This window comes from Meriones unguiculatus, chromosome 9 (genome assembly GCF_030254825.1).
Source record: "Meriones unguiculatus strain TT.TT164.6M chromosome 9, Bangor_MerUng_6.1, whole genome shotgun sequence".
NCBI lineage: Eukaryota > Metazoa > Chordata > Mammalia > Rodentia > Muridae > Meriones > Meriones unguiculatus.
This window is the reverse complement of record NC_083357.1, coordinates 119,264,195-119,278,882: the sequence shown is the minus strand read 5'-3', so window position 1 is coordinate 119,278,882 and position 14,688 is coordinate 119,264,195. Positions and strand designations below refer to the sequence as shown.

The 14,688-nt window shown below is 41.8% G+C and overlaps 1 protein-coding gene across 6 annotated transcripts in view; it reads left to right on the top strand.

The window, feature by feature from the left end:
• The window catches only part of Nalcn (sodium leak channel, non-selective), a 303,181-nt gene that overhangs the window by 241,559 nt on the left and 46,934 nt on the right, over positions 1 to 14,688 (top strand). For all 6 annotated transcript variants that reach the window (XM_060391666.1, XM_060391663.1, XM_060391664.1 and 3 more), the window contains 9 exons: positions 4,537 to 4,638; positions 5,051 to 5,120; positions 6,466 to 6,557; positions 6,650 to 6,772; positions 10,043 to 10,099; positions 10,585 to 10,705; positions 10,799 to 10,930; positions 11,747 to 11,914; positions 13,343 to 13,447. In XM_060391666.1, the coding sequence (XP_060247649.1) occupies positions 4,537 to 4,638; positions 5,051 to 5,120; positions 6,466 to 6,557; positions 6,650 to 6,772; positions 10,043 to 10,099; positions 10,585 to 10,705; positions 10,799 to 10,930; positions 11,747 to 11,914; positions 13,343 to 13,447 (970 nt within the window). The remainder of the gene's footprint in view (positions 1 to 4,536; positions 4,639 to 5,050; positions 5,121 to 6,465; positions 6,558 to 6,649; positions 6,773 to 10,042; positions 10,100 to 10,584; positions 10,706 to 10,798; positions 10,931 to 11,746; positions 11,915 to 13,342; positions 13,448 to 14,688) is intronic.

Below are 14,688 nucleotides of genomic sequence, written 5' to 3'. Positions count from 1 at the left end.
TATTTAAATTTGGTTCTGTCAAGGAATATCCTGTTTTTTCCATCTATGGTGATTGATAGTTTTGTTGGGTATAGTAGTCTAGACCAGCATCTGTGGTCCCTTAGGGTTTACCAGACATCTGCTTAGGACCTTCTGGCTTTTATGGTCTCTGCTGAGAAGTCAGGTGTGAATTTGTCAGGTGATAGGTTTGTCATTATATGTTACTTAGCCTTTTTCCCTTGTAGTTTTTAATAATTTTTTCTTTGTTGTCTACATTTAGTGTTTTAATTATTATGTGGCTGGAGGATTTTCTTTTCTTGTCTAATCTATTTGGTGTTGTTTAGGCCTCTTGTATGCCTACAGGCATCTCTTTCTTAAAATTGGGAAATTTTTCTTCTATGATTTTGTTGAAAAATTTTTTCTGGTCCTTAGAGCTGGAAATTTTCTCTTTCTTCTATCCCTGATAGTCTTTGGTTTCTTCTTTTCATGTTGCCCTTGATTTCTTGGATTTTTGTGTCAGGAAATTTTTGGATAGATTTCTTCCATTGTGTCTTCTACACCTGAGATTCTTTTCTGTATTTCCTGTTTTCTTCCCTAAGTTCTCCCTTTCCAGAATTTCTTCAGTTTGTGCTTTCTTTAATGTTTCCATTTCCATATTCAGATCTTAAACCATTTTTTTATTTCCTTCACCTGTTTGTTTGTATTTTCCTCCCTTTCATTCAATTCCTATGCCTGTTTGTTTGAACTTTTCTCTATTTCTTTCAATTATTTAATTATTTCCTCTCTAAAGGCCTCAATCTTTTTTGACTGAATCTTCCTGTATTTCTTTATGGATTTTATTCATTTTCTCTGTTATCATCTTCATAAGCATAGATTCAAGGTTATTTTCTTGTGTTTCAGTTGTGTAAGGGCATCCAGGTCTGCTTGCCTTTGGACAATATGGGATGCCATGTTGCTTTGGCTTTTCTGATTGTTTGTTTTTATGCTGACCTATAGCCATTGATTGTTGCTGGCATTGGATATTGGATCCTATTTTGTACAGGAGTTTTCAGGGATGCAGGAAGAGCCCTGGGTAGGAAGGATGTTCCTAAAGGAGCCCTTTTCAGACTGGTGGGTGGTTCTCAGGGAATTGCCTGTGGGTCTCCTCAGATGTTTGATCCTGAGGAGCAGATTCTTCAGGAGCTCAGGGATCTTCTTTTTGAAGAGAAAGTCTAGGACTCAGCTTGCCCTGCCACCAGCTTTCTAGCTCTGAGGTTAGTGAGCACAGACCATACTCAAGCACTGTGCTTGCTTGGAATAGCCTTTTTAGAGAACCTGTGAGCACAGAGGTCTCTCTGGTCTCCTTAGGGAGATGGGTTGAGTCTTGAAGCAGTGTCTGGGTTGTTTCTGTGGGTACTGAGCATCGGGAGGCCCAAGGTTGGAGCCGCTTGCCAGGGATTGTGAGAGTGGGCCCGAAGTTTGGCATCACAGGCACCCCTGGTACTAGAAGGTATCCTCTCCAGGGATGGTGATAGTGGGTGCCAGAGTTTGGAACTTGGAGCTACTGGTACCGGGCAGTGTCTGCGGGAAGGTGAGAGTGGGCCCTGAGTTTGGAGCTGCACCCTCATCCCTGCCCCCACCGCTTGTACCAGAAGGTACTGCTCTATAGATCAGTGAGAGTGGGTGCTCAAGATTAGTGAGGCAAGGTACAGGTACCAGAAGCTGTCCACAGGATGGCGAGATAGGCACCCAGGTTTGGAGCCTCACCCCCGGTGCCAGAAGGGATCCACTCCATGGACAGAGAGTGAGCTCCAAGGTCAGAGCTTGGTACGTTGTTTCCCCTGCTGCCAGGAAGGTATCCACAGAAGGGGGTGGGGGAGGCCTTGGGCAGTGACCTAGGGCTGTGGCTGTGCCCAGCAGGAACCTGAGAGTTTTTTCTAGTAGTGGCCAGGTGGCCTGAAGATGGACACTCGAGTTTCCCTGTGAAACAAGGACGTCAAGGTTTTTGGGCCCACAGGAAGGCCTGCCAGTCACTCTGCTCTCACTGCTGAGCTGCTCTTCAGATACCCTGCATGGTCAGAGCTGCCATCTTGGATCCACCCCAATATGTGCTCACTTTTATTCACCTGATACAATTGTCATCTCAGTGGCTTTATCTGCTAACCTAGGCCTAATCCTGGACGCTTCTAGATTCCATATAATCTTATCCAAGCCTAGGATATTTTCAGCTTCTGAGCCTGCTGAATAAGTTCACCCTTTCTAGTTCTTCTGAATTATTGATGGCTAATTTAACTCAGCTATTTTGGCTCAAACTCCTCTCCAAGCGGAATGATGCAAACTGTATTCTCTCTCTGCCTCCAACTGAATTGCTCTTCTTGGCCTCATACTAACTTCAGCAATATATTCTAATCTTCTGGCTCCTCCTCAGTCTCTACTTCATTCTGTCTTCACCTGTGTTTAGCTTATTCTCTTCAACCTGTCTCTAAACTCTACCAGTAAAACCTGCCTCTGAATTTCACAAACTGAACTGCCATGAACTCAGCTCCACTGCATTGCCTCTCAACTCACTGACTCAACTTAACTGACTGCACAAAACGGACCAGAACTCAAGAGATCTGTGTGCCTCCATCTCTGCAGTTCTGAGATTAAAGGGGTGAACCACCATTCCTGGTCCTAAGCTTTTCTTTATCTGAAACTTGTTCTATACCAAACTGGCCTTGAGCTCAGAAATATGCTTGGCTCTGTCTCCTGAGGTTAAAGGTGTGTTTGTGTTCCAGCCAGATCCTACAGCCCTGAAAGGTCTTTGGATGTGATCTCTTGCCAGAGCAGCCATGTTCTGAATTAAAATTCCGATGCACTCCGTGAAGATGGTGATGCTGCCTTCAGTAAGGGAGGGCACAGCATGCTTCGCAGAGGCCTCAAGGGCCTGGAGTCGGCAACACACTTCCCAGCAACTGTGTCCAGCCATTTTCAGCCTGGGCTGCTGGACACATAACCCCACAGTGCTTATAAAACTAAGCCCAAGACTGTTTCATTCTAGGAAGGACCTTCATATTCAAACTGACATGCTCTAATTAGGTTGGATTTTTCTTTTCTTTTTTTTAATTTTAGGTTCATAGGTTTCAGCAACTTAGGGGATGAGTGTTGTGATAAAAGAGCAAAAGTTACTTAACAGTGACTGGAGGTTAAATCCAGCAGTTCCACAGATTGCTGTGTCCAGGCATGTAGGGAGAACATCTCTTACTCCAAACAGGTACTCTCAAACGTCTTCTTGTTTTTCAGTCTCTCTTTCAAAAGCCCACCTTCGACATTGGAGACTTGGCTTAACGTTTGTTAACTTAGCTGAACCTGGAAATGCGTCTCTTTATGCAATATCATTGTGGTTCTAGAAATGAGTACAACTCCGTCTGTCACCTGACAGATCCTCTTCTGTGGTAAACTGTCAACTTCGGTGTAATTGGTCCCTGCTCCCTCCTTAAAAAGTGACAGCAGGAATCCTTGGGTCTTTTCTTCAGTAATGCACTTACATTTATTGGGTTTGTGAGAGTTTTTTCAAGGATATACACTATGATTCTCTTCCTTTGTGTCAAAAGCATGTTTATTGTACGTGTGTGGTTGGTTGCATGTGGATTGTGAGTATATGGGTGAGCTCATGTGTGCCAGTCCATTTACATATATGTGTACATGGATGTAGGAGATCCCATGTCTCTACCCATTGAGTGGCCATGCCTGCTTTCTTGGCTGGCATTTGTGTAAGTTCTGAGGATCTGAATTCCTATCCTCATGTTTAAATACCAACTACTTTAACCACGGAGCCATCTCCCTGGCCCCATCAGATTTAAGGAGCAGTGTTGATGAGGGGACAGAGAAATTTAAGAGCCAGAAATAGTGGATGTCTTCAGCAAAACAATATTTTCAGGATGTGACAGGGCCATTGCACATATGAACTCACAGTGGCAGGAAATGCACGCACACGACCTACATAGTAGCAAGCCAACCACAATCCCAAGTATGGATGGAGAAGGGCTTCATGAAGTCCCACCACTAGCTGGGAAGCTATTGGAAGTTGATGGCTGCTGGGAGAAGGACAGCAATCATTGTTCAGAGGTGTGAATTCAAAAAAGCTACCCATGCTCCTACAAATGACCCTATACCCATTGCACATATAGGCAGCACAAAGTGGATCCAGACATCTTTTGAAGATGCATGTCATCATTGCAGGGTCCATCTGGAGAAAAACAAAGTCAAACCTTCCTGAGGGTTCATAGACACCTCCATGTTTAAGTTTGAAATCAACATAATGGCTGGCCCTGCTTTTGGCAGAATCCTTACAGAAAGCTTACCAAGAGCAAAGGGGAGAGGTGATTTCTGCTTACCTTCTCACTCCTCTTGGCTGTGGAACTTCTGTTTTGTGTTTCTGGCACAAAGCCTTAAGGTCATTTCCTCTATGTGTTATTGGATGTATTTTGCCTTATCGTTGGTGTTTCCTTAAAGTTAATAAGAGCTATGAGCAGTGATGTATTATTCATCCTGTGTGCACAAACCATGCATTTATCTAGCGTTTCTTTCGTTTGCAAGAGCATGCACTCGACAGCGCATGCTGAGCGGATCATTCGAGGGGCAGCCAGCAAAGGAAAGGTCGATCCTCAGCGTGCAGCATCACATCCGCCAGGAGCGCAGGTAAATACTCCGGGAAGATGAACTCCAAAGACACCCAGAAAAGGACTTTACAAGTGTCTCAGTACAAAGCCCAGGCCTCTACCCTTGTTGGCAAGCAAGCATGGTGAGGGTTCCAGCTGCTGGTGGTAACAATAAAGAAATTCCCTATCTGATTCAAAGATTTTAAAAATCTTTACTTCAAAGATTCTTTTCTTGATAGCCAAAGTCTCACTTTTAAGATCAGAAAGAACAAAACTCTGAAATCTTGTTAGGTGGGATCAAAGACTTGTGGATAGACATAAGCTTTTGCTTTACAAAGAAATGAGTCATTTCTGATATATCAGGAAAATCAATCTTTTACTCATGATTATTAATTACAACTTAAAACTCCCTGTCTTAAGATGTTTTGACAAGTTGACTGTGGTTGTTCTAGGTCACTAAGACATGGATCCAACAGCCAGAGGATCAGCAGAGGCAAATCTCTTGAAACTTTAACTCAAGATGTGAGTTCTTAAGCCATGCTTTGGATTTTGGAAACTTGATTATAAATGTGTATTTAAGTGATTGCTTAGACAGTTCTTATGCCTGAGTTTTTCTATCATCATTAAATGTTTTCCTATTAGAGGGAATCAGGAAATTCAGAAAGCAAATTACAGGCCAGGTACCAGAACTAGACCATGAAATACAGATATGCAAAAATATAGACATCCCATGCACAGCACATGCCTCAGTTAAAAAGACTAACAGGAAATTCAAAGAACAGCTGGCTGTGAGTTCCTGGCCCCTACTGATATATCAACAGCACAGCCACACCTAAGGTGCAGGGAACATTGCAGAAGAGGGGACAGAAAGACTGTAAGAGACGAAGGACCAGGCTATCTTCTGTGTCTTCTGTTAGGACAGGGAAACTGCACCAGTGAAATCTCACCCAGGAGGTAGCATAAACAAGAACTGAACCACAATACCAGTTGACATACCAATGTGGATGAGGGAAATCTCACAAAGCTGCACCTCTAGATGAGGAGTCTATAGACAATTAACTTCTGCTGAGAGAGGGAGAGTCTGGAATAACTACTTATCCAATGCCAAGGGGTCAGCCCTAAAACAGAGACATACACCTAACACCAAATGGGCTCTGCGGGTTATATTTATATAAGCTCGTCTGTTATTTCATGGCTTTTTGTTGGGGAATTGAGACCATTATTACTGAGAGCTACTAATGAGCAGTGCTTATTGGCTCCTGGTTCTTTGCTTTGAATACTCTAACAGAAATGTACAGTCTGCTCGCGAGTCCAGTAAGAACATGATTTTGGAGATGTGTGTTAGAACAACCCACGAAGGGACTGATGTAACCCAGATGGATCTAAAACTCACTATGTAGCCAAGGATTACCTTGAGCTTCTGAGTCTCTGGCAGTGTACTGCCATGCTGAACTTTGCATTTCTGGGGTTGGAATCTGGGGCTTTTTGCATGCTAAGAAAGAACCCCAATACCGGACCTACTGAAAACTGTACATCCTCAAACCTTCTTATTTATTCTAACTTAATTTTTAAAAACCTTCTTCTGGCTGTTCTCAGCAGTATGATAGGTGCTGGCACACCCTGAAATCTCAATAAGTATATGCTAAGCATTTTATAGGGAAAATTAAGGTTGTCTACATACTCATGGCTTTTAAACTATGTGCATATGAAATGTTTTATATATATAAAGTGTATAGCTATCATATGTGTCATAGGCTGCATATAGTGTGCAGTGTACATATTTTTAAAATCAATTTTAATTTAATTTTAAAAACAGTCTTTGAGGTCTTTAAAAGTCCTCCACTGTACATATACCTTTTATTTCTAGCATTCGAATACAGTGCGGTACAGAAATGCACAAAGAGAAGACAGTGAAATAAAGATGATTCAGGAGAAGAAGGAGCAAGCAGAGATGAAAAGGTACTGGCTAGGGCTATGTCCACAGACCCTTTTGATTTGGGCGTGTCTCTTTCCCTTGGCCTTTTTCTGATGCCATAAATGTCTCCTTGAAGGAAAGTGCAAGAAGAGGAGCTACGAGAGAACCACCCGTACTTTGACAAACCCCTCTTCATCGTGGGGCGGGAGCACAGGTTCAGGAACTTCTGCCGTGTGGTGGTTCGAGCACGCTTCAACGCGTAAGTGCGGGCCGCTTACTGCGCTAAGTATGGGCCGCTTACTGCGCTCAGGCCAGGTGTTGTCCTGACTCCTGTGAACAGCGAGGAGTTTGTCACAGGGAGATAAAAGGACAGTGGTCCTAATGGGGTCACAGAATAAACCATGAGCTAATTCATCATCCTGCTGCTCTTTGCTGTGCCTGATCAGGTGGAGAACAGAGGCTTCAAATGGGTGGCGCGTAGGAAGCTGCCACTGGTAAAGCATGTAACAGCTGTGTGTATTTAGAGCATTGTTGACTCTTGTATATGCTGGTGTTACTTAGTCTCAATTTTCCTTTGAAAGCCTTAAACAGAAGAAAAGCTAAAGAGGTTGTGAAGGATATTGTTGAAAGCTTCTCTCAACTTCTATTTTCTGATGAAAACCTTTATTCTAGAACAAAGTGCAAAGAAAATGTTATCTGTTGTTTGTATTACTAGTTATTATGAGAAAAAAAAAAAAACATCTAGTCATTATCTCTACTCCGCCACTGTGGAAGAAGTGGGTAAGAACCTCAGGTTAGATAGTGCTATAGATGCTGCATTTGTGGAGACCTAAGCCAACTATAGTCAATCAATGGATAAAAGGAATTTTTGCCTAGTGTAACTTTAAGTACATATCACAGGTATTAAGAGTCCTGGTATGGGTCTGGGGAGATAGCTCAGCAGATAGGAACCTCAAGTTGACTTCAGCGTCATGCAGAAAGCTGGGCATGATGGCAAAGGTGCTGTAACACCAACACTAGTGGCTGGGCTCACTGGCCAGCAGCCTTAGACTAATGAGTGATTCTCAGGTCCTAGTGAAGGCTCTGTGTCACGCTACATGGTGGGCGGCTCCTGAAGAAGGACATCAGAACTCTGGCTTCCACTTACGCAAATATACAAGTGTACCCCCCACATACACACGCACACGCGCGCGCACACACACACACACACACACACACACCTACATACATGAAAGACCTGGGAAAAAGATAAAAATTCTGCACTTTCCTTATGTGATTTTCTTTCCCTGTACCCTCATTTGGCTACATGAATGTCCTTTGTTAGTAATTAATATCATACGATATCATTATCTGTTGAATGTTCAACTGTTTCTACAAAAGAAAAAAACAGTCCAGATATTGTAGTCATAACCTCCAGTATCTCAAAATGTGGTGATGTTTGGGGACAGGAACGTTAAAGAGAAAGCTAAATTAAAATGAGGTCTTCAAGTCAGTATCAACCTGGTTTCTCATCCTCTTCTAAGAAGAGGGGTTGTTGTGGCTTATTAATATTTAATATCAATTTATCTTTTAATTAAACAGTAGTTATTCATAAATCGGCTGTATACCCACATCACCACACAGAGACTAGGATTTACTTAATTAACCTAGAGCACAAGGCTGGGCAATAGTTACTCCATCCTAAACCTCCAAGCCCGCATAATTTTCAGCCATTCAGATTTCCCAAGTTATACTTGCTTTTAGTCATACTTTAGATCCAGTTCATCTCTCCTCATGGTTCCAAGTTCTGTGCTACTGACCTCTCCTCTCCAACTCCTCTCACTCACTTCTTTCTCCTCCCCTCCAGACCAGGATGTCCCACTCTATTCTCTCCATTGCTCAGCATTGGCTGGTTGTTTTATTGACAATACAGAGACCAAATGGTGGCATGTTTACACAAACTTGAGACAGGTAATGCTTAGAATAAACATCACAGTGCAATGTCTGGATTGAAACCACACAGTGGGGTAGAGGAACCAGCATTTGAATGAACAAGGGTAAATTGTATACATTCCACAAGAACATTATACCAACAAGGGGGTTTGGACACAAACCGAAAAAGAGGAAGCCCATGTGAAGATGTGAAGTGGAGCGTCCTGGAGTGGATCCTGGCCCCACCGGACTCAGAAGGACGCAACACTACAACATCTTTTTGTTGGACTTCCAGACCTTATAACTACATCACAAAACAGCCTCCTATGCTTACACAATCTTTACAGACAATTACAGCATCACTATGAAACCAGTGTGAACTGTTCCAACATCACAGAACTAAAAAGCCCTCAAGACTATGTGGTATCCTGTATCCCCTCCTGTGTGATCAGTGGTCAACTTGGGGGAATTAGAGTCACCATGGAAACAAACCTCTGAGCATGCTCTTTTTAGATGGGTACATTGAAGTAGGAAGATCCACTCTGTGGGAGGCATCATTTGTAAGTTTAAGTCCTAGTCAGAGTAAAGAGGAAAAAGCAAGCAGAGCACCTGCATTCATCATCCTCCGCCTCTTCACTGGGTGTAACGTGATGAGCTGTCTTAAGCTCTTGCCTCCATGGCTGTCCCGTCATGATGGACTATACCTTTGAAATATGCCCCAGAATGAACTTCCATTTCCTAAGCTGCTGAGATCCGTTGTTCTGTCACAGCAACAAGGAAGTAACTAATGCATATCCCCACCAACCAAGGAAGGCATTTAGGTCTGTGAAGGTTGAAGGTTTTACCCAAGGACAGCAGTTAGTGTGTGACCGGCTCCTTCCTGATCACCGTCCAATAGTCCCTCTACTGTTCTGGAAAGGTGTTCACCATTTAAAATAGAGAAAATAATTGTAAAGCTTCCCTGAGACAGTGGAAGTTGATCAGTGCCCAAGTAGGGTTTTCATCTTGAATTATCCTGTTGGCTGCCTACATGTTAACATCTAATTACTAATTCTCCACTTCATTTAGTGTGGTGTAATTCTCCTTTTGTCAGCAACACAGCTGAATGGGCTGATGAGACATTGTAATTGGGAACACACGTACAAAGCCTGTTAGGGTCTCACTTACAGTCACCCACAGGCTCCCTAAAACTGAGCCTCAGGAATCCACCTTCCATGAAATGCCACGTTAATTCTTTCCATAGGATGACAGTGAGGTTGGGAGTGAAGAACTCTTTTTAATTGATGGGGTATCTAACTAAATAATTATGAAGAACATCTTTAACCTAGTAACACGTGCATCTTAAATTAGTGTTTTTAAAGGAGAGCCAAGGTTAAACTTTGTGATAAGTCATGCCAGAAATCCTTGAATGGCATCTCAAATCCAAAACCAGTAACTTGAGGATTCCTTTGATTGTTCTTTTTTCCTGTGTTCTCTGCCTTCCACAGTGATGTGCAGTTAGCATATTTCATAATAGTCATTTATAGAAGTTATAAAAAGATGTTCAGATGGAGAGATGCTTGTGATTACTAACACTTCTGTTGTGTTGAAGATTTTTATATGCTGTTCTCTCTTACAGATCCAAAACAGATCCTGTCACAGGAGCAGTGAAAAATACAAAATACCACCAACTTTAGTAAGTATGACAAGCTCTGTCTTCCCTGTGTATTTGAACTTCAAATATACTATTTTTTCCTTCATAAAAATACAACATTTTAGGTTGGGAGTTATTTGGGGTGGTCATATAAACACAAAGGCCTGTTTAAACCCTAGCACCCATATTAAAAATAATGCCAGATAGTCTCGTGTGCCTACAAGCCTTGAACTGGAGGCAGATAAAGGTTCAGTGAGAGCCAGGTTTGAGAATATGAAGTAGAAAAGAACCCAACCTCCGTCCCAGACCTTTCCACGTCTAGGCTTGAGTGCACAGACAGCGCATACACATGAGCAAACAAGCATGCAACACAGACACATATCACACACAAACAATATAGAGATGAAGTATACCATTGCTTTTAGAAATGCCAGCATTGTTGATAGAACCACCAAAGCCATCGTCCCTGGCCCTTGTAGACTTGGATAGAGCACTTGCATCGCTCAGGTTTGCTTGTTCTTTGGCAGTGATTTGCTGGGACTGGTCACCTACCTGGACTGGGTCATGATCACTGTAACCATCTGCTCTTGCATCTCCATGATGTTTGAGTCCCCCTTCCGGAGAGTCATGCACACACCGACCTTACAGGTACTGTGGAGAAATCTCAGCGCCCATCCCAGCAGTGAATACTGCCCTGTTTTACTGTTTTGTCACAACCAAAGTGCTATTTGCCCACTTCAGATCGCCGAGTATGTGTTTGTGATATTCATGAGCATCGAGCTTAATCTGAAGATTATGGCAGATGGCTTGTTTTTCACTCCGACTGCTGTCATCAGGGACTTCGGTGGCGTCATGGACATATTTATCTATCTTGTAAGTTTTTATTTTTTCCTGAATATAAAAATGTGGTGTATTTTTTATATCCCCTGGTATAAGAGATGAAATATCTGAAGTCTAGTTGTCCAAATTAATGTTTTTGGTAAATTATAGTGATCTATTATATGTAATTAAAGGGTATGCACACAAAATCTAAACAAATAATTTACACAAGTATTATAATAGCCACAGACATAGTTAAATATAACAGTCACAATAAGACTGCATTAATAAAGCATAAAGCATCAAATTAGTTTGCATCCCATAATTCTTATGGTCTTATAAATGCAAAAATATTTGTGTCAAGTAAATAATGTTATTAATTATTGAACTCCTTGTTATCAAATTATTCCCAATCCTGGCTATCACTAGTATCCATTCCAGAGTTCTGTTCAGTTAGATTGGGAAATTATAGGAATGGAGTCAGAAACTTCATAAATTCAATGCAGAAAAAAGTTGCAAGTTGCATGTTGATAATCACCATTAAAGTAGGCGTATCCTTGATCAAAAGAACCCTGGTCATGGTGTATGAGTGGGACAAAGTTCAAAGTAATATAAATCTCAAGGTGGAATGGGGGGGATACAAAGACACAGAGTGGGTGTCTGCTGCTCTGTGCACCAGAGGCCTTTCTTTGGAGCCCTTTGCAGGCACGGGATATCCTCACTGTTTAATGTTAGCAGATGGCATGTGCACCTTTGAGGATCTGTCCCCCATATAACTCTACTGAATGGAAGGTCACAACCTGTGAGCAATCAGGAAGTGTGCACAGCAGAAGAGACAGTATAAATTCCAGAGATTCTTTTTACCTCTAGGTGAGCTTGATATTTCTTTGTTGGATGCCTCAAAATGTGCCTGCTGAGTCAGGAGCCCAGCTCCTGATGGTTCTTCGATGCCTAAGACCTCTGCGGATATTCAAACTGGTGCCCCAAATGAGAAAAGTTGTTCGAGAACTTTTCAGTGGCTTCAAGGAAATTTTTTTGGTATGTGAAGCTGTCATCTGCTTCTTGTTCACAACAATATGTTCCTGTGGTGTCACTGACATGGGGAGGTGGGGATAAAGTGAGGCCTGCAAGTGAGTCTTCACAGTTCTGTTCATTGCCAGAGGGCTAGAAAGGAGACACGAAAACTCACTCAGAAACTTCACCCACTGATGCTCTGACTTACTTTATTCTAAAAACACCTGTAAGTACAATGTATCAAACCTAGAAAGCCAGAATACACTCTTTTATTCTACATGACCTCAATTTCTACAATGGGATTTCCTTTCCCTATCTAAACATTAATGATAAGAAGATTCAATCCAACCCATTTCATGAATGAGATTGAGAAAGAGTGCATTTGAGTTCTGTGCCTCGTGTTGAACATGGAAAACAAAGAAACATAATACTAACAAATGTGATTCAAGGGGAAGCGTGATCTGCAGATGGGCAAGCATCACATTAGTGTTTTCTAAGAACAGGGCTGCTGATCAAACAAGAAGAGATCCCTTGCTCCTAGTCTAGTTGAAAAAGATCTTTGCCTTCTACAGGAGTGATTACACAATGCTTTTGATTATAGATGAGCCCGGCTTGTGTGTGAGGAATAGGAGTGACTGACAGAAATTTATTTGCTAGAAACAGTAGTGTTAGCTCAGCTGCAGTTTTAGTTGATACAAAATCATTTGATGAGTATACTGTGATGTCGCCAGAGATGCATGGTTGTTCGTACTCTTAAAGATGTGTTTAAAAGGCCCAGTTCTTTGCACAGAGCTGTACCACTGATAGGCCTTGAAAAGGAATCTCACTGCATTCAGGGCTCTCCTGAGGAGGCCTCTGAACAGCACTAGATTGCTTAAAACATCTGCTGAGATTATCTGTCCAGTGCAGTTGCTGCAGATTTAACCTTTTATCTTTTCTCTGCTGAGACAAAGACAGTAGCCAGCAGAGGGAGCCCAAGACAATTAATAGATTGAATCATGCTGTACAAAGCAGCCCATGATGCTCACAAGAAAGCAAAGCCACTATCTCTAATTTAAGTTCGGTTAGGAAAGAAGTAACTCTGTTTCGGGAAAATGAAGCACAACTGAATGATTTTAACATTTCCCTTGTTATTATTATTTTTTAAATAAAAAGGTACTATTTTTAAAAATCATTAAAAATGGCTTATTCATTCTCTTGAGAGCCAGAATTTCATTTAAAAATTTTCTCCTTTTGAAATTTCAAGAAGACAAATGAATGACTCATGGTAGAGAAGTTAGAAGGTATCACTGAAAAGGAAAAAAAAGGGGGGGGAGAAAAAGAAAAACTAATCAAACAAAAACACACAAAAACAAAAACCCATTATTTTGTATAATATGATTTAAATGCAAAATTTTAAACCTAATACTTAGCGTTCACCAAGAGATTTACTTATTCACTAATTTCTTTCAGGTCTCCATTCTGCTGCTGACATTAATGCTTGTTTTTGCAAGCTTTGGAGTTCAGCTCTTTGCTGGAAAACTAGCCAAGTGCAATGATCCCAATATTATCAGAAGGGTAAGATCTTCCCAACTGTTTTGAATTCTAACCAAGGTAGTTTTCCCTTTCCTTGGAACGCACTGACCAGTGGCTGCCTGGAACCCTCTTACAAATTTTAAGAACTCTCTTCCCACAAGTTGCTTTTTGTGGCAAGCATGCAGTCTATTTCTTCCTGGTAGAAGGTCTGTGAGATCCTGAACACATTTCAGAGGCTCCTCCTCCTTCCTGTCCCAGCATCAATCACAGCTCCTCTTCTGACAGTGGGTGTGTGTACCCAGAATTTAAGGATGAGAACTGAGATCTTTAGAAACTGCTCCTCCTCTCTGGTCATGTAAGATTCACCAGAAAATGACACTCAGCCCATCCAAGACACCTCCAACTCTGAGATACCCACATCCCTCTTACTCCTTTTCCACTCTTGGCATCCATGAGACAGTCAGCGCATGCCTGTTCACTTGTAACTACCCAGAGGTGTCCCCTTTATGACAACCTACAAGGTCTCCAACAAAGATCTGACTTTTCATATCAGTAGGTCATTGTTTTCTCTTTCTTCAGTCAGTGCCAATAGGCAGAAAGTAGCTGTAACAGCCTCCTATCCTGGTATCATTGCATAATAACATGTAGGTATTGCATTTTGGATAATCTACACGGCTCTTCTCTAATGACCAAAGCGGTACTTGAGTTCCTTCTGTCCTGTGAGTCTGCCCTTCACTAGGTCTTCACTTAGATGGCAGATAAGAGCAGGGTGCCATTTCTTTCATAAAGGACTTTGGGCCCCTATCACTTCATCCCATATACCAAGGAAAGAGCATGCCTTGCCATGCATGAAGGAAGGCAGGGAAATGTGGTCTCTTGTGTTCTAATAGAAAATAAAGGGACACTCGCTCCCTTTAGGGAGCTATATAAACATCCCTATATAACGGGATGTTAGCTCACCTCTTCTGTCTTCCCATGTCCCTTTCTCTTGAGGTTCTTTTTAATTTTACAAATACATCAATAAAGCAAGCCAAAATTATTTTCTCTCGCATCCAAATAAAGTGATGTTTTCTTTCCATTAGGCCCAATAGGACTAACCTTTGGCATTATAAGTTTTTAGCAAATTTGGTGACATGGCTTTTATGTGATAAAAACTTTAAGTTTTCCAAGTATTATCAAGCATAAGAGGAGCCTTTCCAGGCAAAATGTGTTACAAAGTATGCTGACATATGAAGACTTCAGCTGTTGAGAGGGAGAGAGACAGTCCAGAACCTTCCATGAAC